This window comes from Drosophila takahashii, chromosome 3L (assembly GCF_030179915.1).
Source record: "Drosophila takahashii strain IR98-3 E-12201 chromosome 3L, DtakHiC1v2, whole genome shotgun sequence".
In the NCBI taxonomy this organism is placed as follows: Eukaryota; Metazoa; Arthropoda; class Insecta; order Diptera; family Drosophilidae; genus Drosophila; species Drosophila takahashii.
The window spans coordinates 436,409-464,281 of NC_091680.1; the positions used below are offsets into that span (position 1 = coordinate 436,409).

Sequence of the window (27,873 nt, forward strand, 5' to 3'; positions counted from 1 at the left end):
TATTTTCGGTTAAACTGGTTGAAAAAAACCGATTTTTTTCGTTACATTTTTAATTTTGTACAATGAGAATTTAAATATCATATTTAAATATTGTAACTGTATACTGTTTATTACATAAATAGTGTTATTTATTTATTTATATGTTTTGGGATAGAAAAATTCTCAAAAGGAAAGGGATGCTGATCATCGAATCGTATACACTTGGTCCTGGCGGATGTAAAATAATCGAATACACTGAATGACACTCATGTTTTTAACATTCATCTAAACGTCTACTGGTTAACTAGGCACTTTTTCTATTTGATAGATCTTCGGTCAAGTCCACTCGTTCTTTTTTCTCATTACAAAAGCTTAAATAAATGTAGGGAGCGCCTCAAAACTCCTTTCTATTTCGAAATTGGTATTATAGTTTTGAAACGCACTACATTTTCAAGTATTCAAGTTAAAATCAATCCGTAGATTTTCAGAAATTTAAGAGTTGTCTTTCTGTATCTTAGCCTTGCCTACTGTACTCTCTCCTCTTCGATTTTAGGTACTGCAGCACAAAACTAGGGGTAGAACAAAGTCTGGTTTCACTGTGGTATTTTACATTAGTTGTCGAGTCCTATTGGCAAGTTTTCTCTTTGGGGAGGGGGCTGCAAGGGGTAATGCTCACCAATTAACCAATCGGTTCGATTTAGCCAATTCGTATAACCAAACAAACCGAAATAAAAACAAATTTGGTTGTAATTTTGTTGTTTTTGAAATGTTTTTGTATTTTTCTTTAATATTTCCTTTTAATGATACGTTCTTTTCGCTCGCTTCTTCATTTGTTTTTGTTTTTTTCTGACCAATGTACTTTACGCATAATATAATATTTTTTATTTTACTTGCTTCTTGCTTTTTGCCGTTCTTGTTCTGGTATTCATATATAGATAATATATATAATTGGTTTAAATATTTATTTTACAGGGTTCTCTCACTATTAGTGGCTCTCCGGTACTATGACATCTTGTAATAAATCGTAATTTTCGTTTAATTTAATTAATTGTATACTTATGTAAGTGTGTGTGTGTGGTTTGCATATTGCGTTAAATTTAATTTACTTAAGGTTAGCAAAAATAATTTACTTAGGAGTTACAAACAAATTAGATTAGGTTTAGATTTATTATATCGACTGCCGCGGCCGCTAGCCGCTGCCACGCCCAAGGGCGATATGTATGTACAAAATGTATTTTTTGCTTTCTTTCAACTTCGGTTCCTTACTCTACACCTCCTCTGCTCGTCGCTTATTCGCTATGGCTTACAGGTAAATGTGGGAGGGGATGGGCGTTTAGTAGTAGTAATAGTAGTAGTGGGCGCAACTTAGACGATTACAAAATTTAACTAATACGCGCGAGTTTTAGAAACATTTCCCAGTCTGCATTAAATCTATTACACGTTACATTGTACAAGACTTGCTTTACACACTCAATCAATTGGAAACGACGGTTGGCGTACGGCCCTCTTACTAAATAAAAATTAAATCAAATTCGAAATTCGTTCTTTCATTAGGGTTACAATTAGAGTAGCTCAAGTCTTATACATTTCTTCATAGGGCGAATGGGTAAACGGAAAGCATAATGAAAACGATAAATAATGATAATTAGCGTAGAACTTTAGATTAGAATTAACTAGAAAGCTGCTGAGCGGCTTGGAGCTGCGGGAAAACATCGATTACATATTCCCGAGCTCCGCCGCATCTCCTTCTTAGGCTCTTTTTGCCGTGCACATTTATAGCTAATATAGTTTTGTTTACATAGTTACATTTCTTTACAAAATTTACATTTACAGATACGTGATCTTTTTGCCACCATAACACAGAAACAGTAATCCCTCTTCTCCAAACATATATATATTACATTTTTTCACACATTTTTCTAGTAATTCACAAATTAAATACGGCTTCTCTTTCGTTTGCTTCATGAAATTTCGATCGATTTGATCTGATCTTCAATCTCGATCTCGATCTGATCCTAGTTTGGTAATTCATTTAAATTGTGACTAACTACGCGCTAAATACGAATATATATTTGTATTCATGTATGTTGTATATAAATATTTAATTTAGGTTTTAAATTGAATTTACTTTACTGTGTAGATTAGTGTTTTATTCTCCGCCCTAAGCACGCATATAAAACGAAAACAGAAAAACAGAAATTGGGTTCTAATTAGCACTAGAGACACGATCAATAGTTTCCCTTCTCATTATCGCCTACGCCTACTGCTATGCTTACTGTATACCATATATGTTCTAGTTTGCTACCTCTCGTTTGCACTAAATTTCAACTAAATTATAATTTAATTTCACATTGCTACAACTAGGTTTACGACGTTCACTTGGACGCCGTCTTTTTGCTCGGCGACGTCCCTGTTCTGCTGCTTCCCAGTATCGTCGTCGTACTTTGAATAGGAGCGTTCACGGGCGAACTGCGTCGCGCGGTGGGCGAACTGCTCGAGGAGGCGGCGGAGGAATTCGAGGCGACGGCCAGGCTATTGCTGCTGCCGCTCGAGCAGGACGCTGCAGAGGCGGAGGTGGCGTCGCCGTAGGTCAGCTTGCGCATATTCTCAATGGCCTCCGACCAGTGGATGGCATAGCCCTCGGGGTCGTCCAGGTAGTAGGTGCGATTTGGCTGCAATCGAGAAGAAGAGAATGTAAATTAGCTAAGCTTTCGAAGCGCTAAAATCATTGAAACCCCATTCCCCGGTACAAGTTTAAGTTTTTATCTGCGTTGCGTGTGCAGTTTTCAATGCCGCATTTAATTTGTTTTCATCGCCAACACGTGCCGAAGCCATAAACTGGCATTTGAGCGCTGTTTAGTGGGCGTGTGGCTGTTGCTTGTGATGTCATCACCGCTTGCTGGTTCAAGAAACTTATTTTCTTTCGCTTTTCCGGGTTTTCTTACTCACCGTGTGCACAAAGAAGATCTTAAAGTTCTTGTACTCCGCCCGCAGGTCTGCGCTCCACGGGATCTCGCCCTTCTTGATCATCTGCACGGGATCGATGTAGATGAGCCGCGGTCCGGTGGTCAGCAGGAGCATCCGCTTGCGGGCAAACAGCCCCTTGCGCTTGTTCACGAACCCCTTCTTGAGGATCACCTCGCCGTCGGCGAACACGTGCCACTTGTCAGTCTTCTGCTGCTCGAGCCTTTGCAGCTTCTCGGCATCGCTCAGGTCAAAGGAGTCTGGAGAAGAACAGCTAGTTAGTAAATGGATAATGGATAATCTCTGAAGGTAAACTCACTCTTTGCTGTGGATCGCTTGGCGGGCATGGCTACGCTGCTGCCCACGCCCAACTCCGCGCTTAGGAGTCGCGAGATCTGTCGCTCATCCAAACCAGGCTCCAAATCCCCAGGCACTGTGTAGCTGGAGCGGAAGTCCTCGTCCTGGCTGACGCCCGGCAAATAAGGGTAGATGGGGGGCGGGGTCTGCTGGCGCAGCGTCTGCCAGTCGATGCCGGCGAAGAAGGGATGCGCGCGGATGCTCTCGTAGTAGCCAAACTCGTCCTGGGCGCCCAGGCGGTCGCGGGGATCCACGCGCAGCAGCTTGCGCACCAGATCCTCGGCATCCGCGTCGAAGCCCTGCGGGAAGTCGACGGCGCAGTCGAGGATCTCCTTGAAGATGACGTAGTCGTTGCTGCCGCGGAACGGCGGCAAACCCGAGATCATCTGGTAGACGATGCAGCCGAGCGCCCACAGATCCGCGGCGGGGGTAATTTGTCCGTTCTGCAGGACCTCCGGCGAGACATACTGGGCGGTGCCCACGAAGCTGTTCTTCCGGCGACGATTGTAGCGCCTCTGCCGGTGGCGCGGCGAGTCCATCTCGTCCTGCTGCTGCTGCTCCTCGTCGCCCTCGCCGTCCTCCAGCTCCTCAGAGTCGCGATCGCCGTACTCGTCCTCGTCGTTCTCCGCCTGCCGATCGCTGTCCTCGTCGTCGTCGTCGTCCGAGTGGCTGCGTCGCTGCTCCGAGCAGTGCTCCGTGGCCAGTTCCCTTTCGTGGGCGGTCATCACTTTGGCGGAACCGAAGTCGGCGATCAGCGTGTGCATGTCCTCGTCGAGCAGGATGTTCTCGGGCTTCAAGTCGCGATGGACGACATTGCGGCGATGCATGTGCTCGCAGGCCAGGAGCAGCTCGGCGGCATAGTGACGGGTGCAGGCCACGTCGAAGCTTCCGACGCGATTGATGTACGGCAGGAGGTCACCCTTGCGGGCGTAGGTCATCACAAAGTAGAGGGAGCGCTGGTCCTGGAAGGTGCACGACAGGTTCACGAAGCCGGGCACGTTGGTCATCTGGTGCATCACCTCGCGCTCCCGCTTTATGTAGTCCTGCTTGCGTTCGCGCAGGATCAGGCGCTTTTCGCATACTTTGACTGCAAGAAAAGAAAGATATGGTGGGTTAGATATAAGTTATTACTAGATATTTAGAAAATCTAAAACTAAGGATCATATTTTTGCTTTTAACTAATGTATCGAAATGATAGTGAAAATATCGAAATTATCGATATATTTTAAGATTGACTTCACCTAGTATTCTAATTGTACTGTAGATGAAGCTAGCTATTCCAGTCAATGAATTCTCTTTAAAATTTGTCAACGCCACTACAATTTCCTCCCAATTTTCGCGCAGTGGAGACAACTATCGATAACGATAAGCCAGACTTGGATGGCAAACCACATTCAACTTGCGGCAACCGCTCTTGGCAACAACAAACACCAATGCAAGTGAGTATTAAATAATTCTAATTAAAAATGCGACATATAAGCACACAAAATGTACGCGTGAGAATAATAAAACAGCACACAAGCAAGCATATATTTATTTTTTTGGCACTGCGCACAGCCGACCAAATTGTCAAAGTCCAGAGGGGACTTCCTCCCACAATTGAATTTCGGTGGCCCAATTGGACTTTGCTTGGGACACTTTTGTGGGATGGCTCCCCCAAAAAAAGAAAGAAAGAGAGCTTTTAATGCTCTCCAAGTGCTGCTATCCCATTCCCCCTGCAGGGGGGAGAGGGGGAAGGCAGAAGGGAAGATAGCGAAAAGAAGGAGGAATTCAGAACTCAGAATTCAGCTCAAATTGCTAAATTAACAGCGAGACAAACGAAAGCGAGCGCGCTTAGAGGAACTTGTTTCCACTGACTTCCGTCCCTTTTCCGCCCCCCAGAAAGACAAGGCGTTGGAGCGAGATGCAGGAGATTCTAAACTGGTTGTTGAACTGGAACTCGCGAAAAGGGGGTAAAGAGAGAGAGGGAGAGAGGATCGGATCGGATCGGATCAGAGACGAGAGCGAGACAGAAGCACTATTATAATGATGAACCATGTGAAACGGGGTTTTAAACTTGAGCCCGGGTTCTTTTCGCATCCCATATTCCATATTCCATTCCTCGCGGGGTTAACGGTGATTGCACTTGTATGAGTGAGGAGTTATGACCGCTTATCAGTAGTTTCCCTTTTACACATTTTGTTTTCCGATCGCGAATCCCGCTTTTTGATTGACAATCGCAACGGAAAATCACAAATCTGGTGAAAACAAGGCTAATAATAAATTAGCCCCAACCATATCTGCCCACATTGAATACTATCACAAATCTATAGGTAAAAATAAATTTCAAGATAATTTTGCATTTTTTTTTTCGCTTTTGTTGTTGCTGTCCCTCTATCAAGATCAAAACAAAACGCTCTGCCAACAACTATTCGTTGGCAAAAAAAAAGTGGGGAAACAGAACAGAGAAAAATCAAATAAAATAAAAAAATAAATCGGAATCTAGTCTAAAAAACATCAGAGGGCGATAAGTCGTCGGTCGAGTGGCAACAAAATAAACACAAAGAGGAAAAACAAAATACAGCAATTAAAAGATTAACAAAGCACGGCGGCCAGCAACAGCAACAACAAATAATCGAGAAATAAAAAAAGAAAAAGCGAAAATGTTTTTATGCGTTTTAAATTTTCCCGATTCGATAGAAAGCGCAAAAAGTGCGTAAAAATAAGATTGACCTTCAAAAAGTTGTTGCGCAAAAAATGGTGGGTGTGTGTGGGGTGGGATCATCGATAAATGCGGTTATCGTCGTGATCCCCGATTGCTATGAAAGCTCTTTTTTTTCTTTTACTGTTTGTGCATGTTTGGCCTTTTTCTTCGCTTTAATTAAGAAAGTCACATTATTTATTCACCCGAGGGGCTCTACTCTGATATTTTGGGTTTTATTTTCTCGATTTTGGTTAGGTTTAATGGCCCCCTGATAAGCATAGCCTTGAACTTGCTGCCGCTTTTTTGTTGTTCCTTTTCCACTGCCTTGCAGCATGTGCAACAACAACAACAAACACAGAACCGAAAGTAAACACACATAAATAAACAGCCAGCAACCAGCTGCAAAGCGATGGAAAAAAGAAAAAACGGCACAAATTCGCCGTCTAAGCATAAATATTTGTCCAAAGCTCGCTCTTGAGCTCTAGAGTTGACACCTCGGCCTTTTTCCCGCCAAAAAAGGCTGTTCTCATGAGGGTGCCTCATCCTCTTCTTAGTCACCCTCTTGTTTTCGACACTTTGTCACAATAGAAAAAATTTCCATTGCCTTATTTTCGCCATAACAACGGAAAAAACGAAAAAAACAAATCGAGAGGCGGCGAAAAGCTTATCAAAGGCTAATCAAAGCACAAATAAACTGCAGAAAAACAGAAAACCGAAAACAAAAACAACAGAGAGCGGGAAAAGCAGTGAATGCACCAAGAGTGCAACTTGTTGCTGCAAGGAATGCAATCCAACGGGTTTTAGAATGGCGAAGCGAGACAGAGCTATAAAAACAACAGCCAACAAGTCATTTTGACCGAGTCGATAAAGCAGTGTCTCTGCGTTAGAGCGAGACAGACAGACAGAGGTTCTATAAATAAACCCAAATAAAGAAGCTGCAACCTCATTGTAGTTTGTAGTGTGTTTTTTTTTAAGTGGTTCTTGCTGCTGCTGGAGGACAACGACCAAAATGAGGCAAATAGATAAACTGTACTCTGGCATTCCAAGCAGAGTGAGAGAGAGAGATAGAGAGAGGTTGAAGATGCTGCAGGGAGAGAAAGAGAGGCTTCGAACTCACTTAGATTAAATATTGTATACTTATGGGTAAGTATTGATCTCTAGAATTTCTCTGCGTGTAACTCGCAAGGCCGTCGGGTGGTGTACAAATGGAAATGGAAACAAACCGGGTCTAGAAAAAAGTTTGGACCAAAATAGAGAGCGTCTCTCTCGAGATTGTAGTACCCATCCTCCAAACCCCACAAAGATTAGCTAACAGAGGGGAGACGACTATTTTTAGTGATCGTTGGTATCTCGAAACGCGATTATTGCCCTCCATTGGGGAATATATTCGAGACCACCACGTGAGATGGCCCCAAATTTGGGCAACCAGACGCGACAAAATGCAGCCCCCGCATGCATATAAAATTGGAAATGGCTCAGGGGCGGTATTCTTTGTTGTTCTGTTCCGATCGTCAACGACATAAATCTGACAGAACGACGTTCTGTGCCAATTTTTCCCATATCCCACTTCAGTTTCAATTTCATTAATTGGCCCCCATCAGCGACGAGCTCAATGACGTAACACGCGGACTCTTCGGCAGAACTCATTTAAATACACATATAGAGTAAAAGAAAAAAAAAGAATTGGGGGAACCGAAAAAATGGGAACAGAAATAGAGACGCCAAATAGGCAGCCTGAAATGTGACCAGGGGGACATTCAATAAAAAATCCACCCAGGTAAACAGAAGTAAAACGAGAATGAGAGCAAAGAGCCTGCAAGGGATTTCTAAATACAGTGGTCGCTGGCTAAAAACTCTTCTTTATAATAACAACTTTTTTCTAGATTTGCAATTTACTTATCTGTTAAAAATGTATAAACTATAATAATCGAAATAATAAACCCTTAACCACCAAAGTTCTTTTTATTTAGCCAGCCTTCACTGTAATCCTGCTTGTGGAGTTGCCTCTTTTTTATGTCTGCTTGTGCCTCTTTTTATTGTTATTATTGTTGGTTGTGGTGTTGCTCCTCTAGCAAGTTTATTGCCCTCTTGGAGCTGCGGCATTACTACATAATCGAGGGGGGTTTTGGCGACATATTGACTGCACGCAAAGGATTTTGAATACAACTGTTAAGCAGAAAAAAAAGACAACTAAGATGCGTGTGTGTGCGTGTGCAATAAAAAAAAAAACAAAAAACATTGCGACATCTTATTCTTCCTGCCTTTTTGCGCGCGACTTCCTGGCGCTATTTAATTTCGGCCATAAAGCGTCAGGCGGCCCAAATGTCCTTGGCACGTGCAGGAGTCACCCCCCAGTATACCACCCACCCATCCAGAACAACAGCTGTTGCAATCGTAAAAAAAAAACAAGAGAAAACGGAAAGCAAGGTGCAAAACCCGAGAATTATGAATAGCCCAAAGGATTCCAGGAGTCATCGTGGGTTGAATGACCCAATTCCCCGGCCCAATATCATATTACGGATCCAAGAGGGCAAAAAAGTACCCCCCTAAGAGCTCAAGAAGCTGCTATTTCAGTTGAATACCCTCGGCCAGCTGCGACTGCGCAGCAGCAGCTGCTGTCCAAAAATAAACGTGTAATTAAAAATAAACACCGAGGAGAAGAGCAGCACAAAGGTGAATATATCTTGGCGAAGAAGAAAAGTACCAGACATGGGCAAGCAACCCCCAAGAAAGAGGGTCTGCAATCCAGATACAATAATGGAGAACTGGATCGGAAACTCTCAAACCGAAACTGAAAATGAAACTGAAGCGGAGAGCGACGTACCCGATAAGAAGGGCAAACGAGTTCGAGAGTTCAGTGGCCCAAAAAGAGGGGAAAATGTACTGGAAAATGTTTAAAATCTAATTAACTTGAATACCTCTTAAAAAGATTCTAAACTGAAGAATTTCGGGGTAGGGGGTGGATCTCAACACCCAAACCGCCCCTGATCTGTCTAGCACATTTCCTCGATTCCGGCAAATCAACAGCTGCTCTCTTTTCCCAAGACTGTGACGTCTGCGCCCAGGATTATCTGCTCAAGAGCACGTGTTGCCGAGAAAAATCTTCCATTGCGGGGAATCGAGAATCCAGAATCCAGGTAAGCGGAAAATAAAGATACCCCGAGCCATTTGTTGTTGCCAAAGATGATGAAATAGCTGAAAACCGAAAAACCGAATTTCGTATGTTGTATTTCGCATTTCGTATGGCGTCAAATAGACGCCGCTGTCGTCATCGAACAGGGAGAAGCAAAGTGCGTAGGTAAGAGCGAGACGGGGCGCATGAAAACGAAAACTGCTGCGTTCATCGTGAATGTGCGTGCGTGTTCATGTCGGTTCGTGCGTGTGTGCGTGCGTGTTCATTCGTGTTTGTGTGGGAGGGAGGGATGTAGGGAGGTGCTTGGCTGGCTATGTGAAACCCATTCGATGGGCAGCGCAAAAAGAAGAAAAATCTGTAAGCCAAAATACAAACGTTGACCTTCAAACTACAAAGCGTCAATCGCAAATTGTTTGTCAATATTTGCTCGTATTCAGTGCAACAAAAACAAACAACAACAGAATCGGATTCAATGTCAAAAGTGCAAACTAAATTTGTTTATTAATTTCACGGTGCGAGAAAGAGGCACGCGTTGGGGAAAACTACTGCTGTTCACGACTGTTTTGAGTGTGAGTGCGCTTCCTATTTTTAAACAACTTGACTTTGTTATTATTGCCTTTAGCTTTAAATGCAATTAAAGCAGCCAGAACAACAATAACAAGTCGCGTTCAGTGGAGCTTTCAGTGGAAGCGCCTGGCGGAGACTCAGAGGGGGCACCATAATCACTAAAGCACTTGATTAATCTGCATTGACTACTATAATCCTCACTTTCAATGAATCTCAGATGATAAAAATGGTACAAAAGCGAAAGCGAATTCTTCAGCAATAAATCCTACCCCCATTGTTTCACTTAAATCCCCCCTAAATCCAACGCCTCTGGTTGCACAAATGCATTCCGATAGCCACGCGCCGTTGTTCCCCTCTCTTTTCCTCTTCTGTGCGTGTTTCTGCTTGCGTTTGCATTTATGCAACACGTGCCGTCTTCTTCTTCCTCTTCTTGCTATTCTTGCGACCGTATTGATTTGCTGCTGCTGTGGCAAAATCATTGCCACCTCACGCCCACTGAAAAGCACTGGAACAACTGAAAATCTTTAAGCAAATTGGCTTAGCACAAATAAACAACAAGGTGGAAAAATAAGTCGGCATAAATACAACACACTATAGTGTCTCGCGTACAATGTACGTGTGTATATAGTATATATAGCCTTTAAAAACAATGAGACTAGAAATCTAGTGAACAACAACAGCTAACAGCTGCTTTTTAGCTCGTTTTCAGACTGGTTTGGGTTTATATTTGCCGTTAATCGAAATTGCAATATAAAACGGGGATCGGCGAAAACAGCTGATCGTGTCGCCAGCCAACTAACGTCAGCTTTTTCGGCTTCAATCGATAAACACTCGAGCTAAACAAAAGCGAAATAAAATAAAACAAAAGGAATAAACTATGGGCGACACTTGCCTTATCAGTCTGAGATAAGAACAGAGCTACTCGCCCATTTTTCGTTGCCCTGACTGCCTGATGAAATTACCAATAACAAAAGGGTCACGTGAGCGTCCCCAAAAAATGTTGTTGTTTTTAGTGAGTGGGCTCACTAAATGATCGTCGACGCACTTGTCGCCTGTCAGTGGGCACCATTCGCCGATAAGCTGGACTTTTGCTAGCCGGTGCACCCGACGAGAATGTCACAGGCTATATCGGTGTACACTGTGCGTGAGGCGGCAGAGCACGGGTATTTGTAATATTTTACATGTAGATCGTTTCAAACTTAAGATTTTATATTTAATGATCTAAAAACACTCCCACTATTCAGTGGCACACCCCACGGGAATACCCAAAGCGGTTTCTAAGCATTTTTTGATAGAAGACCCCTCCTGCCTCTGTGTTCGTTTCGCACTTTATCGCATATACAGACGACGGCTATCGGAGATTGTTGGCAAGCCAAGCAGGTGACAGGCGGGCAGAGCAACAACAATAGCACGGCGTCTACATGGCGACCGCATTCTCGCGCTGGCGCCAAGCAGAGGCCATACAAATGCCGTACAAATGCTGTGGGCGGTCGGTCGTCGTCGTCGTCTGTCGAGTGCCACACTGAGCGAAAGTGAACGCCGACTTACTGATTTTTGGTGCCCGAAGTACTAACTACTGAAAATCGTACTACTTACTTGCATACTCGCGTCGCGAGTGAATGTCCACGGCCAGATAAACCATGCTGAAGCTGCCCTCGCCGATGTAACGACCGAAAATGAAATCGTTTGGCGACCTTCTGGGCGCAGGATTCTGTTGTTGCTGTTGCTGCTGTTGTTGCTGCTGCTGTTGCTGTTGTTGCTGATGCTTTAGCTGCTGCTGTTGCGCCTGCTGTTGCTGCTGCTGCTGCAACATGCCCAGTATCTCCGTCTTTTGCCTCAGTTCGCACATGCCATTCTGGTACCGCTGCAGACAGCACAACTTGCTGCACTGCGGCGTGGTGGCCACCGACGAACTGTTGCTGGCAACCGCTGCCGCCAAAGGCGAAGTGTGGCCTGCGAGAGGGAAAGGCAGAAAAAGAGAGAAATTGCGTTAGCATCATGGCAGGAAACATGTTGCCAATGGTTGTCATTGAGTTTAAGAACAAAAAGGCTTATCAACAATCAAGATTTTCATGAGAAACGCGAATTCTTTAGCAGGATCTCAAAATCTTGAGCTACTTTGCTTATTACTTATGATTAAATGACAAGTTATTCAAGAGCATGAGGTATTAGAGAGATAAACTTGCTAAAGAAGAAACGCGAATTCTTCAGAACCTATTTTCACTTACCATTTGTCAGATACTTGCTGCTGCCGTAGCGACTGTTGTTGTTGTTCTCAGTTGCTGATACCGCCGACACCGCTCCGCAGCCACACGTGTGCTGCGTTTGCTGGTGGTGCAGCCGCGTGGCCGCTGTGGTCGCCATGGCTCCAACGACTACGGCCAGGTCCTTCAGGTTGAGATCAATGAAGTTGGACTCGCTCAAGGACACTGGTGCTGAGGCTTTCTCCTTGGCCATAGCCGGCATTGTTGCCGCTGTCGCCGCTGTTGCTGTGGTGGCAGCAATGTTGAACTGCTCGATGCCGTTGTTGCTGCCGCTGCAGTTGCAGTTGTCGCTGCAATCTGTTGTTGTGCTGTAGTTGCTGCTCGAGGCGGCTGCTACCGAGACGACGGCGGCCGCTGCGATTGGCGATTGAAGCTGCTGTTGAGTACCGTTAATCTGAAAAAGATATGGAATGATTAGACTTGGAAATATGATTTGGCACACTTAAATAAATTCAAGACTGATGGCCCGCTTTGCTCATTATAATTGTTAATTCGCTGAATTAAATACCAGTTTACGTGAGCATTATGGAAAGCACATGCATGCAGTTTGGTATATTTTATATATATTCGAGATTCGAATACTAATATTTTTAGATCAATATCAGGACTTATATTCTAAAGTTTAGAATATTTAGTATAAGTGAAAAACGCGAATTCTTTAGCAAAGTGGCTGATTGAGCTACTCAACCCCATAACTCACTTCCTTTTCCTCTGATTATTATCAGAGGCTTCTATTGAAAGAGGAATTGAACACGCAATAAATTAAGTTTCTGCTGCGCAGCCGCAAAGCCTCCAAAGAATCGCAGAAGACGGGGCTTTAAAGCGGAACTCAAGAACAGGTCCAGAAAAGGCAGCAACAACTAAACAACAACAACTGTCTGCCCAATGGTCCGCCATTGACGTCAAGTTCATTGCCGTGTTGTTTTTGCTCTTCGCCCGCTCTACGCTTTACTTTTTGTGTGATTTTGACTTTGTTTTTGGCGGTTGGGTTCAAGGACTTGGAGCATAAAAATATAATAAAGTTCATTGCCACCTGTTTACATTTCTATTAGAAGTTTATGCTGCTGCTTGGACTTTGGCTTTGTTTTCGTTCGTTTTTCGCTCGCTTATTCGTTCGTCGTTTGAGTTTCTGTTTCTTTGTTGACCAGTTTTTCATTAAGCGAAACGAATTTCTGTGGCGTGATTTCTCAAGGAATTAAAGCTTAAAGGGGGGAAGCCCTCGAAGATTCTATATAATATCAATACAATATCAATATCAGCAGCCCAAAGTGTGAAGTGCTTAGCACATAAGTAAATCAAGTGTGCAAAAGTTGAACTAAAATTCAAAAGAAGCCCAGTTCAGATAAGAAACCAAATGTGCCTCTCAGCCCAGATTATTAATTATGCAACAGACACACCACCGTAACAAAAAAAACAAGCAAACAAACTTAAAATTTGAATAAAAATCAAAAAGCCATAAAAACAAGGTGAGCAAATGCGTCAATGAAAGTTTCATTTCAGCTGGCGGCTAATTTTAGAGCAACACAAAGAGCCAAAGATTAAGATACGAACGAAACTAGGCTTGGGTATTTAGGTATTGGGGATTTCAGATACCTAACCTGGGAACCAAAAGAAGAAAAGAAGATTCGATCGTTTAGGGGCCTTCCCCTTAAGGGCCCGTCCCTAAAACAGGTGTATTATCTACAGCAACAAACTCTCAATGAAAATAGTTGCTGTCCGGGGTTCGTGCGTCACTCAGATTGGAATGCGGTTGGTTTACTTTTCAGACCCGCAACCCAAATGGAAATCTCTCTCTCTCTATGTTAAGACATGACCTCAGCAATTCGCCGTGATACACCCACGAGTCAATCTAAACAAAATAAACATAAAATTCTTCAATATTTGAACTCTGCCGCTTTTATGGAAAAAAAAGTTGCCAACCTACTTTTTTTCAAGATTTTTTTTTTTTTTTTTTTGGCAACTGCGAGGCTAATTAAGCCGACGATCTGCGTCAGCGGCTGAGAAACTGGTCAACCAATTGGTGAATGGCAAAAAAAAATGTAGAGGCCGAGACCAAACAGGAAATACCCAAAATTCCGAATTGTATTGTTGTCCATTACATGGGTTAAACCAGATTTCAACGTCACCCGACAACAAAACTCATTTGCATCGAGACGAACCATTATAATGGCGAGATATAAAGATGCTGTGGAAAAATTTGAAAGAATCGAGAAAGTTTCCCCAGGAGTGGGCGTGTATTGGGGCCAGAAAAGCCGAAAACCGAAAAACCAGACCGTACCGATCCGATCCTCTATATATGCATCACATCACATCACATCATGTGGGGGATTCGGATATATGTAACCGATCTATAAACATAGAGCAGAACCGACCGACGTCTCGTTGTCGGCGTTGTCTGCGGCGTCTAGACAAAAATGACATTTAAATTAATCTATTTTATTGCCAGGCCAACGCCGTTGGACGTTTCTGCTTGCCACCTCAACCGATCCCCCTTTAGCCCCCTCTTCTCCGCCCCTGTCTGTGTTCAATTTATATTTATAAATAAGATTTTCGTCTACAGAATGCAGCCAATTGAAAGCAAAAATGCAACAAAAAAGAGGGGACGTTTGATTAGAAATAGCCAGAAAATGGAGGGGTTGGGAAGGGGGGTCTTTCTTCTATCTCAAGGTATGCGGCCAAAGTTTATTGCGAAAGGAAAACCAAAACCGTACACGCTAAATATACACAAAATGTTTTTAATTTTGGCACAACATTAAAATTGAAATTTGCTGGCCGAGGCCACACACACACAATGATAAACAGCAGACCCATAAAAAACACAAAAAGGTAAAACTATCATTAGCGTTTTTTTCTCGTGTTTTTGTTTGCTTGTTGAATGGTAAACGAGCCCCTTAAAACTGAATATGTGTGGTTTAGATAGTTTTATAATTTTCCGATTCGACCTTTCAACTATTTAACAACAAATGTTATATCATCTTTATAACCACCGGGTTCCTGATATTACCAGATAGTACAGAAAAGTGGGCGGGGCATTAACGCCTCGCTGGCATTCAGCAGACACAGAAATTTTATACACAAACAGTAATAAAAAATTCGCGGAAATTTTTTCTTGCTTTGTATTTTTCTTACAAGGCTTAAATACCTGAATTATGTCCATGTTAAAATTCTGGATTTACCAATTAAATTTGAACAGGAAATTTGGAACTTGTGATTTTAGTGAAATTTATTCTTCGATTTTAAGGGAAAATTCCATGCCTGCTGCGATGTAATTTCTAAACAAAAAACCCCAAATGCACAGCTCGAAAAAAAGCGCATTACCAAATAGTAAAAATGCGCTTATGAATGAAAATGCACGCGGAGAGAGCAAAACAAGAATGCAAATGCAATGGCTCTCGCACACACACACTTACGTTTAAGCGTTGGGGCTTCGACGATTACAAAACTTGGCGCTCTCCTCCTTCTCTCTCTCTCTTTCCACTCCACTCTCCTGGCTGCGTACTAGGCGGGCGAACGAGAGAGAGCGAGATGGCTAACGCTGGCGCTCTCTGTTTGTGTATGTTGTAATTGCGATTTGGGGTACAAATTCCAATGGGCACACGCAGGAAGAAGAAGAGGACCCAGGCGCGTACACACACACACTCGAATAAAGCGCGCGTATTTTTTCGGCTCTGCGCGTGCCTTTGTATGTATGTATGTGTGTGTGGGTTTTTAATTTTATTTATTTGCTCGCTTTGATTTTTCACACTCTCGTTTTTTTCTTTTTTCACAAATTAATAATCTCACGCAGTATGTTTGTTGAAACAAAACACAGAAATTCGCAAGGAATTCGCCAGACAAACAACAATAACAATAAACGAGACGATAATATTTCCGACGCAGTAGGAAAATTTTATAAGAAACGAGACGCTGTATGTGTCTGTTATTTTTTTCGGTTTTCGGTTTTAGGAACTTGCTCACTTTTTATACGTTTTACTATTTGTAATTTGACTAATGAAAACAATCGGTTTCTATACGTTTGAACACAACACGGAGAGAGGAGGACACTTATTTTGATTCCGATTCCGAATCCGATTTTATGTAATTTGTTTGGCCTTTTGTGGAGTATTATTTAATCGCACCACCACACAACAACAACGGCGCACACGAACTTGGGGCGTCGTGTGTATATGTATATCAATGCCAGCGCGGTGTGGGTGTGTGTGTGCGTGAGGAACGCCGCGTGCACGAAGCGTCCGGTTTGAAATCCAATAAGAAACTATGCACGGGTGTATTGGGGAATATGTTGGGGCGAGACTCTGGCTTCCAAGAGAGAGCCGAAGAGAGAGCCGAGCAGCCGAGTGGAGCCGAGCGGCAACGAGAGAGAGATACTCTCTCTCGCCCAGTTAAATGGGGCCAAAGCAGCGCAGTCGCGTCGCCGCTGGCGGAGCAATTTTTTACAAGGCGAACAAGTTGCGCGCCACTTCTGAGAGCGTAATTGTTGCACTGTAATTGTTTGCCAGCGACTTTTTATAAATAAACAAGGCGAAAACAAGTTCCAAGCGACGAAAAACCGAAAACTGAGTCCACAGAGAGCGCCGCTCTCTTTGCAAGAGAGAGAGGGAGAGCGGCGGCCGCATTCCTAACTGTAAACAAGCAAGAAGCAGAGACGGCGAGAGCGAGACGGGGCGACAGAGGCCAAGAATGCGGCGCTGCTGGAAAAACTCGTTTTTCCCGCTGGAAAATGTGGACAAAAAAGAATTTGAGGAATTTTCGCGCGAAAGAGACGGCGCGCGAGAGAGAGGGAGACGGTGTAAAAATAAACAAAGCCGAGGGGGCAGGGGAAAAGGAATACACACACACGGAAAACAAGGAAGTGGCGAGGAAAGGAATGGCAGAAAAACAGAGCGGACAAAACAAAATGCGTGAGAAGAGGGAGAGAGACGAACGAGACGAGACGGACGGCAACTTCAAATGTAAATAAATATTATAAAATATGTATGTGCGCGAACGAGTGTGTGTAACAACAACAGTAATAATAACAACAACAAATCGAGCAACAGACATGCAAGTGAAAGGCATCTGCGTTTTTTTTTTCCGTTTCCCTCCACTTCTCGAGTTATTTGCAAAAAGGAAACGGCGAAACGGAGGAAAAAAAGTGGTCAAGACGGGCAAGAAGAAGAGAGGGGGGATAACAACTTCACATTTGGCTGATTGCAGGAGAAAATTAAATAAATAAATGATTTATTGGCCTGCCACTAATGAAAAGAAATTAAAAGTGCACAAAACAATAATAAATTGTTGTCTAGAAAATGCTGTATTTTTTTTGCTTATTTAAATTTTAATGGCAATGAACTGCACAGTTGTAAATAAATTTAAAAGTTAACTCCCGTCTGGCTGAAATTTTATTAATATACCTTTTTAATTCGTCGTTAAGGTGCCTGCAAATTAATTATACACATCTCCACTGCCTATTTATATTGACACGAATAAAACAAATAAAAGTGCCTGTATCTGAAAATGTATTCATAATCAGACAAGCTAAATCTAGATGGGTTTTAAAGCGGTTATTCTACAGACAGTCCATTGTATCATCTTATTTTATTGCCCACTTAGTGAGGACTTTATGACTTTGATCTTTGGTTTTGTATACCGAAATGTGATCGCTCAATGGAAAGTTTTTAAATTTAATATAAATAAATGGTAGCCTCATGAATTATGTAAATTTATTAGTTACACATACGACAGGTTCAGAAGTTCTTTGATTTTTTAAAATCATGAACAATATGGGAATTTTATTTATTTAGCTTATAGATTTTTAAATTTCTCTGTTCATCTCATAAATTAATGTTTTATTTTGAACAAACTATTTATGAACCAACTTTAAACTTAGGCATTCTGAACTAATAAATGTTTTTTGGTTTTAATACAAAATAGATAAAAATTCAGTTGGTGTATATTTAAAAAAAACCTTTAATAAAATTTTAAATTTAGATGAAATTGATGTCTCAAAAAAAAAAAAAGTCTTTAAAAAATATTTTCAATCCTTAAAGCAAGTTTCAACAAATATTTTTAAAAACAATTTCTAAATTTTCCTGTATTCCTGATAATTGTAACTTTAGAAATATTTGTATTCTTCTTTAACAAACAGAAGTAAGTTAATCATATTTATTAAATTGAAGGAATCCTTTTCTTATTTCCAACTATAATTTAAAAGTTATATTTTTAACTTTACCAAATTTCTGTTTTTACTTTGAAAATTCGTTTTTCCTTTCTGTTTATCAAGTTGAATACACAATATGAAGACCAAAAATCGGAACTACAATTAGTTAGTTTCCATGCTCGTTTCGAATTTTTCCCTAATTGCCATTTAGATCTGTGGAATATTTACCTTGATGGACTTTAGTTTGCGCACAACGTAGTTGTTGATTTTGTTGGACCAGCTTTTACATTTCATGGTATTTTTCGCGGTCTCCTCCGTTTTCGGGGAGGAAGAGGCGGGGAGAAGACAGAAGACAACGGTAAACGGATTGCTTTTGTCAGTAGTCGCTGCTCTCCACACTCATAATTTCTTCAGTTGGTTTTCTTTTCACTTGCTTTTCCACTAATTATTTTATTTGTCTTGTTTATGCTCTTGTTTTTCAGTTATTTTCCTTTTATTTTCTTCACTTGCAGTTTCACCGCTCGGCGACAATTGTAAAATTGTTTCAGTACGTAAACACGGGATCTTTTCTTCACTCGCTTTTCCTTTTGGCGCGCTAAAGGAAAACTCGGCCGCTTGTAATAACTCTGCCTTCGGTTTCAGTTCGAGTTTAATTTTCGGTCTGGCAAGCGCGATCTACAACCGAACCCGTCGAATTTCCGAAATGAAATGAATTTCTGTTTCTGAATTTCAAACAACACAACAGAGGCGAACGAAGTGCTACGAAGAAATTTCTCCTCTCCGATGAACGAAACGGAATGGAATGGCGGAATGGGCCACAATCGAATCGAGAGAGGAGCTTGAAAAGAGAGAGAAAGAGAGCTGCAGTTTCATGATGCAAAAGGAGGTGGATGAAGGGGGAGGAGAAGGTAAGTTTAAGAACTTATTTTATTTATTTTATTGTTATTTTTAAATTATATTAGTTCTGTTTAATATTAATTATTAATCCAAATATACTTTTATTCCAACATTATATTGCTAAACTTTTAAAAATAACTCAAAATACACCTTTCAAAATTTAAATATTTCTAGAACTTGCTTGAAAAACAGTTATGTATTTCGTATTCATTTCGGGCGAATTTGCGATTTGCAAGTCACGGTTCCGTTATTTACGATTTGCGTTTCTCTTTCCATTTCGAATGCGCCGCCCATCAATTATTTATTTATTTATGAGCAAGTGACGCACTTGTTTTCCAGCTTTCAGTTGTTGTTTTTGCTGTTTCTGCAACGGATGCCGATTTTTTAAGTGACTTTTATATTATCGAAATATTTCAAGAATTTTTAGGTGCAAACTAACGGTTTTTGGAGGCATCTTTGCTTTCTTTCGGGCACTCCAATTCCAATTCCAATTATGTATGTATGTGCATTTGCTGGAATTCGAACTATTTGGAACTGCCTTCCCCCTCTTCCCGCTCTCTTCATCGCCTATAAGCCATAAGATCGTTCGTTGATCCGCGCTCTTAAGTTCCACACAAACATACAGTCTACACACGTATTCCACAATTCATTGAGATCGCCCGTTCCACAAATTCCCATCGTTCCGTCGACGTTCGCGCGCCTTTTTTGCCGTGTGTATGTGTGTGTGTGTGGAGAGTGAAATTCACTTGTCTGCTCTCGTTCTCATTTTTACGTTTTTACTACGAAACGAAACCCAAGACGGCTGTTAGAGCGAGATGCAGCGAAAACAAAACAAAATTGAGGGGGAGCGAAAAATGCAGTCGCAGCGCCGCTGCTCTGCCGACGCCGACGTCGGCGCTCTTTCGTCATCGAGTTTTTCCCCTGACGTTGTTATTGTTGTTCTTTTTTGTTATTGTTTCTAGATGCAATGGTTTTTCATCTGAGTTTTGGTTCGCTTAGGGGTTTTTCCAAGTATTACATTTTACGTTTTCATAAAATTTATTGGTGGTTTTTCATTTAAGAATCTTTTATAATATTTATTTAGGGGTTTTTCATATTTGAAATTTTTTTAAACTGTATCAAATCTTATAAAAAATTTCTCTTTTTGGGGGAGGTTCTCATAGGTTTTTAACATTTTGTTTATTTTAGTTAAAATTTTGTTATATCAGAATTTGTGTGTTTTTTACTTGGTTTTTTTTTGGAGTAACGACGATTGGGGCGGTGTTTTTCTGAGTGCTTTTCTTAAAAATTCAAATTATTTTGTTACTTTTTCAATTTATTACCCATATATTAAAATTTTGCTAATTTCTTGTTTGACCCTAACAATGTTAATGCGTTTCTAAAATATAGTTTTCTATCGCATTTCCGATAAGATAGGCAGCCAAATTCAAATGGATGGGCTTAAAATAAAGTTGAGACTTTGACGGATGAACTTTGAATACCTATTTTGCAAAAACTTTCAAGTATGGAAAAGCTTGAGTTTATTTTTAGCCAAGTGATTTATGGACTTCAAGAGATCAAGAGATATCTAAAAAAAAATCAGCCTAATAGATCAGTCAATTATAGATATTTCAGTTCAAGTTAATTTTAAAACACTATTTTAACTGGTTCGTGGTGGAGTTACCAATTCTTGGAAGCTTTAGCAAACCGATCCTAAATCAATAATCGAATTCAATTTAATTTGTCATACCTTTCGCAGCGTTTGTTTTAATATCGTTTTGTTTTTGCCCTCGGCTTTTAGCATTTTTCGGCTAATTCATTTGTTAATGAGTAAACACAGCGCTCTTGCTTTTGCTTTTTGCGGTTCTTGCTTTTAGCTAAAAAATATGTGTATTTCGAAATTAGCATTTTTAATGGGCAGCAGCAAGCGAGGTTCGGCGAGACACAATGTCGCCTGAAAAGCGAATTTTTAAAATCCCCATACCGATATTTGCATATAAATACTTAGCATAAAAAATTAATTTCTCAAAATCTCCAACAAAGTTCGGTTTGTGTTTGATTTTTGTTTTGGGTTTCCGTTTCGGTTTTTGGTGTTAGTTTCGAGGCATTCCAGAGGCGCTCTCACAAACCGAATCATTAGCGAAGAAGGCCCCCGTACACTCATAAAAAAATACCTTAAAATGTACTAAAAATAAAGTAAAAATTATTACGTAAAATTCTAATTTTAAAGGTGAATTTGTTCTTGAAATTATATGCGTTTTTCGCCTTTAAAACGAAGAATTTTGAAAAATTTTCATTTATCTATTTAAAAAACAAATGTTTCATGAAATTTTGTTATTAAGAAATTATGTTTTAATTTAAAGGCAAATTTTCTAGTAAAACAAAAAAATTTTTTTTGGTAGGAAATTGTGTTAAGTGCACGATTACCCACCTTTGAAAGCAGAGAGATCGATCTTGGGGCTTTGGATTTTAGTTTTTCAGTTTTGTTCACCTGTTTCGGGCTGGTCTCGTTTAATTGCTGGGCTTCCCCTCGGAAACCCCCGTCGAAAACCCTAGGCCCCCCTTGAGAACCGGTTCGGAACCCTCGGAGCACTCATTTAGTTGTCACTAAGTTTGCCCATTAATAAAACCCGCTGACTCTCGTCGGTATCCCAGAGTTACACATCAATGGACCCGACGATCCGTCCTCAATTTGTTTAATTTATTAGCAAATAGTGGGGTGGGGGCTACGGTTTCGTGATAGCCGCTTAAGCCAGAGAAATATTTCGTTTTAATCAACATAATTGGTTGCGAAGAGAAGGGGAGGGAAAATATTTCGGTCAAGTTATGGGCTAAAATTTTAGAAATGCCAAGTGCATTTTACGCAGTTTGTGTTTCGGTCTATCAGCTTGAGGTTACCAGCTTGAATTTCCTCATTAAATTTAGTTTTTAGCCCTGCTTAAAGGCATCATTAGACCTCTGAATATTTATAGTTCCTCCAGGGCTTTTCGATGGAATTTAAGGGGGGGAGATCCTGAATGCCACGACTTTGCTGAGCAAAATTATTGGAATTTTAAAGATTTCTGGTAAAATGATAAGCTACTGAAACCAAAAATAAAATGAAAGCACAAAATCACTATGGACGGCAGTCCATGTAGTGACGAAGCGCACCAGGAGAGTGTGCGAAGGCGACTACTATATATACACGAAGAAATGAAAATCTACTGTGATGGTCCGATCATAATGAATTATACACCTATCGAAAGGTATTGCGAAAACTAACAGGATTGCATACCAAGACTCTAAGAAAATTAATTGGCTTGGGAGAGAGAGCGGTGAAAGTGAAAAAGTGAAAATTTCGAAATTTGGAGCTGCTGGGGCCGGTGGGGATAAAAGCCCCCTCGAAATGTTTTAGTTGTATTCCTTTTGAAAATACCCGTCGAATGAGGGGTCATTTGTCAAAATCCGACGCTCCGTTCAAAAGTTATAGCCAAAATAAGATTTCCTTCGTCTTCCCAAAATGAAAATTTAATTCTGTTTGTCAGTTTGTCCACTTGTCCACTTGTCCGCTTGTCCACTTGTCCACTTGTCCACTTGTCCACTTGTCCACTTGTCCAAAATATGTTTTTTAAGTTCTGAAAATTTGATATGACGTTCATCACATCGATTTGAAAAACTTTTGTTCTACCACTTTTGGAAAAACTCGCTAGTTTAGCGGGAAAACAGCTATAAATAGCTAAAATTCGGAAATCCGTAACTTATATACTACTAAAGCTACAGACTTGTGCTGCATCTCGTTTGAAAGGTATTTTTAATTGCTATAAACGCCTTCTATATGCAATTTGTGTAAATGTAATAATTAAAAAAATATGAACAAAAGAAAATTTTTTTAAACTTTTTTTTTAGCTTTTTTTTATTTTTCTCAAAAACGGCTCTAACGATTTTCTTTAAAACCTTAAACTGTATAGCCCTTAAGATTCCTTAAATTTTGGTATATAACACATTACTGTAAAAAGTCACGTTTAAAAGTTATTTTTATACGAAAATAGCCACTTTTGCCAGCTCGAACAATTAACGCTCCCTGAGTATTGAATTTTGTGGGAGGGTATCCGAACTGTATTTTAGGGTCATGGAATCAGTAAATTTGCACTTAAGAGTTCCATATAGGAATCTTTTGTTCTACGACTTTTGGAAAAAGCCGCTACTTTAGCGGGAAAAAGCTAAAAATAGCTAAATTTCGTTAGTTTGTAAGTTCTACACTACTAAAGGTACAGACATGTGCTATACCTCGTTTAAAAGGTATTTTGAAATACTTCAACGCCTTTTTAACTTAATTTGTTAAAATACAATAGTTTAAAAATTATGATTGACCAATTTAAATTTAAATGTATATATTAGCTCCTATGAGAGCAAATGTAAACAAACAAAAACTTCTGATATCAAATAAAAACACCTCTTAACGAGGTAAAAAACTAGTGACGACCGCACCTTCAACATACAAAAGTTCTGATATCAACATTTGTGACGAAAAATTATTACACTCGTCATTAAATAGACTTTTTAATCTTTTCTCATTCGTCACGCTGCAATAGAAAATGCCTGTAAAGGGAAAAAGGCTGGAATAGTTTGCTAGGGCGGGCCGAATGAGAAAATATTAGAAAGTCTATTTAATGACGAGTGTAATAATTTTTCGTCACAAATGTTGATATCAGAACTTTTGTATGTTGAAGGTGCGGTCGTCACTAGTTTTTTACCTCGTTAAGAGGTGTTTTTATTTGATATATTTTTAATGGAAATACTGAATGGATTAACGATTTGTCAGAAATTTAAATATAATTTTGTTTACAATTTATAAGGTGACGCACAAACTTAAATTTCTTGATACGCTTATTTCTTTTTAAAAATGTTTTTTGTCAAATAAATTAAAATTCAGTATTTTTTAACTTATGATTAAACATTTTTTTGAATGACTTTGGTTACAATATTGAAATTCTTTTTGAGTACTCTGATTTTCTTTTTGTTTATCCAAGTCCACAAAAATATTATTTATTTCGTTTTTTGGTTAGCTCTTTCCACGTTCCCACGGACATTTTCCCATGATATGATAAATTAATAAAGTTCTGTTCATTTCCCCTTTGAATTTTGATCGAAACTCGATTATAAATTAATGCACATGTCGAACAGAAACAATTGAATTAAAAGCCATAATTTAATTAACACCCGCCTAGAGTCTGGGCCCTCCCTCCCCTCCCCTCACACACGACAAACAAATAAAACGCACTCGGAAAAAGAATTGGAAGAGCCGGAAAACAAATCAACGAGAGAGTTTCCCCCCTCCTAGCAGCCCACCCAGTTTTTCGCGCGGTGTACATTGCGCATACGCCGCGTGTGGCGCCAGGCGGCGTGAAAATGAAATTGGCGCCAAACGAATTTGCAATGGTCAATTAAAAAAAAACAAAAAAAAGGAACAGGCGCATGGCGAAAGCCAACTTTCCTCAAACGGTGTGTTAATAAATTCTAAACGCTTGTTTTTATATTCTTCTGGTTTTTGGTGGGAAAAGGGGTGGAGGTTTACAAACAGGTGACTGCAGCTAAAACAATAAATAATTTCTAGGTGGCGCCTCCGTGGCGATTCACCACTTTTTCACTCAGGGCTCACAATCCATTCCCACGTTCCCATTTCACGTGCAACACGACAAGTGCGCCGTACATTGGTTCCGGTACCCTTTTTTTCGAGTCGGGTCTGTATGGCTATTTTATAAGTCAGAGGTGTCAGAAGAAAATGGGGGGTAGGTTTCCATGAAAAACCACAAAAGTTTAGCGGAATAATGACATTTGCATATGCATTAGTTCGGAATTATTATTATTTTTCTAAGGTTTAATAAAGTTGACTCAAAATTAAATATCGGGAATCGAAAGTGTTTCGTAATTGGTAATCGATTAATCGTTTTAAACTAAATAATAATATCGATAACACGAAAGAAACCACATTTTAATGAGATTCAAAAATATCGAAATTTTGGTATAATATATAATTGTTTTTTGAGATTTTACCTTTGTTTGTTTTAAAAACATCGTTATTATCGAAACAATTAAGTGAAAATATCGAAAGTATGGATATTATCGAAAATAATATTTTCACAAGATTTCCTAATAGGGCATTCCCACTTCGTAGTTCCCACTTCAGTCCTCTTTTAGTTGTACTTCCTAAATTTGTGTGTGTGTTTTTTGTTCCGCCGGCCAAAGCGCAATTGATGATTGCATGAATATGTTTTCCAATTGCGTCGTAGCGAAAATGTTTGCTCGTCTCTGGCGGTGGAAAAGGGGGTGTGGGGGTAGCCAGGGGGGTACTTAAGGGGGTCGACACTTTTGTCGGACTTTTGTATGAGGTCTTATTCTAGGTCTTTCTTTCTATGCTTCTGCCCCGTGCTTTTGTTTTTTTTCAGTCAGGGATGCAACGTTCTTAAAAATATGCCTAAGTACCTTTAAATTTTATAGACAGCATGATAGGTGGTTATATTATTATAAAATATTTTGAAGCACCCCTTGTTAAGTTTTAATTATTTAATTATTCGAATTATTATGATTTTTTGTTAACAAATATAAGATTATTATTAATGCATATTAAAAGTTCAACTTGATGGGATCGAAATATATCTTTAATTACGCTAGTCTAGAAACCTTTTGCCATCCCTGATTTTTTTTTAGCTTCAAGCCTTGCAGCCTGCGATGCCATCGTTCAAGTTCAGCACGAGCAAAGCAAAAGCAAAAGCAGAAGCGCAAAAAGCCAAAGCAGACAACATGTGACCTTTCCGGGTGGGCGAAATAGTGGGCGTTGGGCCATGTGCTAGTAGTGCATGGAATATTCTCGGCCTCACCTCTGACCTTTCCGCCCCAAAATGCTAGCCACTCACTCACTTACCTTTCGCATAGCCAGTGGCGCCTGTAGCGGGAGTTCACCGTACCGTACCAACCAGGTGTCGACGGAATGAGCTCGAAAATTGAAATTCACAGAACTTTGCTTTCGCACTCGCGCATTTAAATTCGGTTTTGGTTTTTGATTTGGTTTCGCTTTCAAGCTCTTTGCGGCTGTTTCATGTTCAAGTGCAGCGGCCGCTGACCGACGACGACTGAGTTGCACTTGCCCTGCAGGCAGCGCTTAAATAATGCAGCCATACGGTAATACAGCTCTGAAACCGAAACCGAAACAAATCCAGAAGTAAGCTGGGAAATGGGGACGAGAAGCTGGAACTAAATGACAGCGAGACACTGGGAGCATCAAGTGCTAATAGTAAGAGGAATGGGGTTCCTGGGATCTGGGGATCCCACTTACGTGGGCGTCTGACTAATGGACCTAAAGGAAAAGTCGCCCACTCAGTGAAATATATATACGCACTACGATTGGGGCGGACAGTCCTCGAGGATTTGGAGTAGAAAGTAAACTAAGGCGAGTCATTTGCTTGATGAATAGCCGTCGCTGGGATGGATAAATATCAAATGAATGCTCAGGGGAGGCAAGTGAATAGTTCAATTGCTATGAAGGCTCGTGTTTCATATTTCATGGAAGGTCAATAATAGTAAATCAAAAACGATTTCTATAAACCAATACTCAAAAAAAAAAGAAAAATATTAAGGTTAAGGTTAAGTTAAGGTTAGTTTTTCGAGTGTCAGTTAACATTTCTCGTACGAATAAGGTGTCGGTTAAGAAAATTTGGTTTTCGTTCAGCTAATTTTTCAAATGTTGTGAGCACGAATTTGTTTTAGTAAAAAGTTTATCAGATAACAAACTCCCACTTTAACTGGAACTCGAGAAAACGGCTAAAAATAGTAAAAATGATCCAAAAAGTAACAAATTATTTACTAATTGTGAAAGGCGACTTTATTTTCTATCAAATGGAATATAAAATTCCCGCTGAAAAGTCGTGCAAACGAAAGGTCATGCCACGAATAGATTCAATAACCATTTGATGGCATCGCCCAATGCAGTTGCATCCCCCTAGCTAATTCAATTGCCATTTGCGATGGAACCCATAACGCATCACCATCGAAGCGACTGGACATAATGTCAAACTGTCAGCCGACTTGTGGAAGTTGCGGCCCTCAGATGTGGGCAGTAAATGTGGCAGAGCGGAGGAGCAGTAACTGGAATCGCTAGGAATCGCCGCCCACCAGCCTGACCTCTGACCTCCCGACAGCCCAACATCCCACACCTCCCACACACGAAAAACACCCACAACATGCTGTTACAACAGAGCGAGACGGCTGTCGTCGCTGTCCTGGTAACCCAATTACTCAGATCAAAGGCAAGGCACTTCGACCTCGCACTCCTGTTTTGCGACTTTCCGCTCCCGCAACCCACAACTTTAACACCCCAACGTCTGAAAATTGCGCCAAAAAGTGTGAAATGAATTGTCATGACGTTCTCCTCAGCCATTTTGGCTGTACTTCGTAATTGTGAAGACCAGGGGTATATCAAATTTATTACGACGTCATCAATTAAGTTAGTAACTTAAGGCGCCAAGTGTTTAGTTTCATAAGAAATAAATTTTAAAATAATTTATTCATATAACTTTTATTTCTGTTTAATTAAAAAAATGTATTAATATTATAAGTAATATTATTAGTGTCAGTTTGGGGTCTTTAAATTTAAAATGAATTAAAATAAGACATACGATTTTAATGACTACTTTTAATGACTTATTATTCTCATAATATTACATCGGATTACATTCACAAAAATATTCGTTCCATTTTTAACAAACTTATTTAGTATACAATTATTTCTTTGTTTAAGCTTTAATTTACTTTTGCATTTTTGAGAAGAAATAAACTTTAATATTTGAGAAAAATGTGTCTTTAATTTTTGAAAATAATTTATTTTAAATTTTTCAGAGCTATTTATCTTTAATTAAATTTAGCTAAGAATCGAACG

The 27,873-nt window shown here is 40.3% G+C and overlaps 1 protein-coding gene across 4 annotated transcripts; it reads right to left on the reverse strand.

Annotated features, from left to right (window-relative positions):
• Window positions 1-812: 812 nt before the first annotated feature.
• Pdk1 (Phosphoinositide-dependent kinase 1) lies at window positions 813-26,050 on the reverse strand. Of its 4 annotated transcripts, none has more exons than XM_070215449.1 (6): window positions 25,864-26,050; window positions 11,912-12,341; window positions 11,280-11,636; window positions 3,263-4,387; window positions 2,929-3,203; window positions 813-2,651 (listed from the first exon to the last, which is right to left on the reverse strand). In XM_070215449.1, the coding sequence occupies exons 1-6, from the start codon at window positions 25,870-25,872 to the stop codon at window positions 2,355-2,357; spliced, it is 2,493 nt and encodes an 830-aa protein (XP_070071550.1). In that variant the 5' UTR covers window positions 25,873-26,050; the 3' UTR covers window positions 813-2,354. The 4 variants fall into 4 exon arrangements, with proteins under 4 accessions (XP_070071550.1, XP_017010718.2, XP_017010728.2 ...); XM_017155229.3 differs by lacking the exon at window positions 25,864-26,050 and adding an exon at window positions 18,315-18,809; XM_017155239.3 differs by lacking the exon at window positions 25,864-26,050 and adding an exon at window positions 15,358-16,204.
• Between the last annotated feature and the right edge of the window lie 1,823 nt (window positions 26,051-27,873).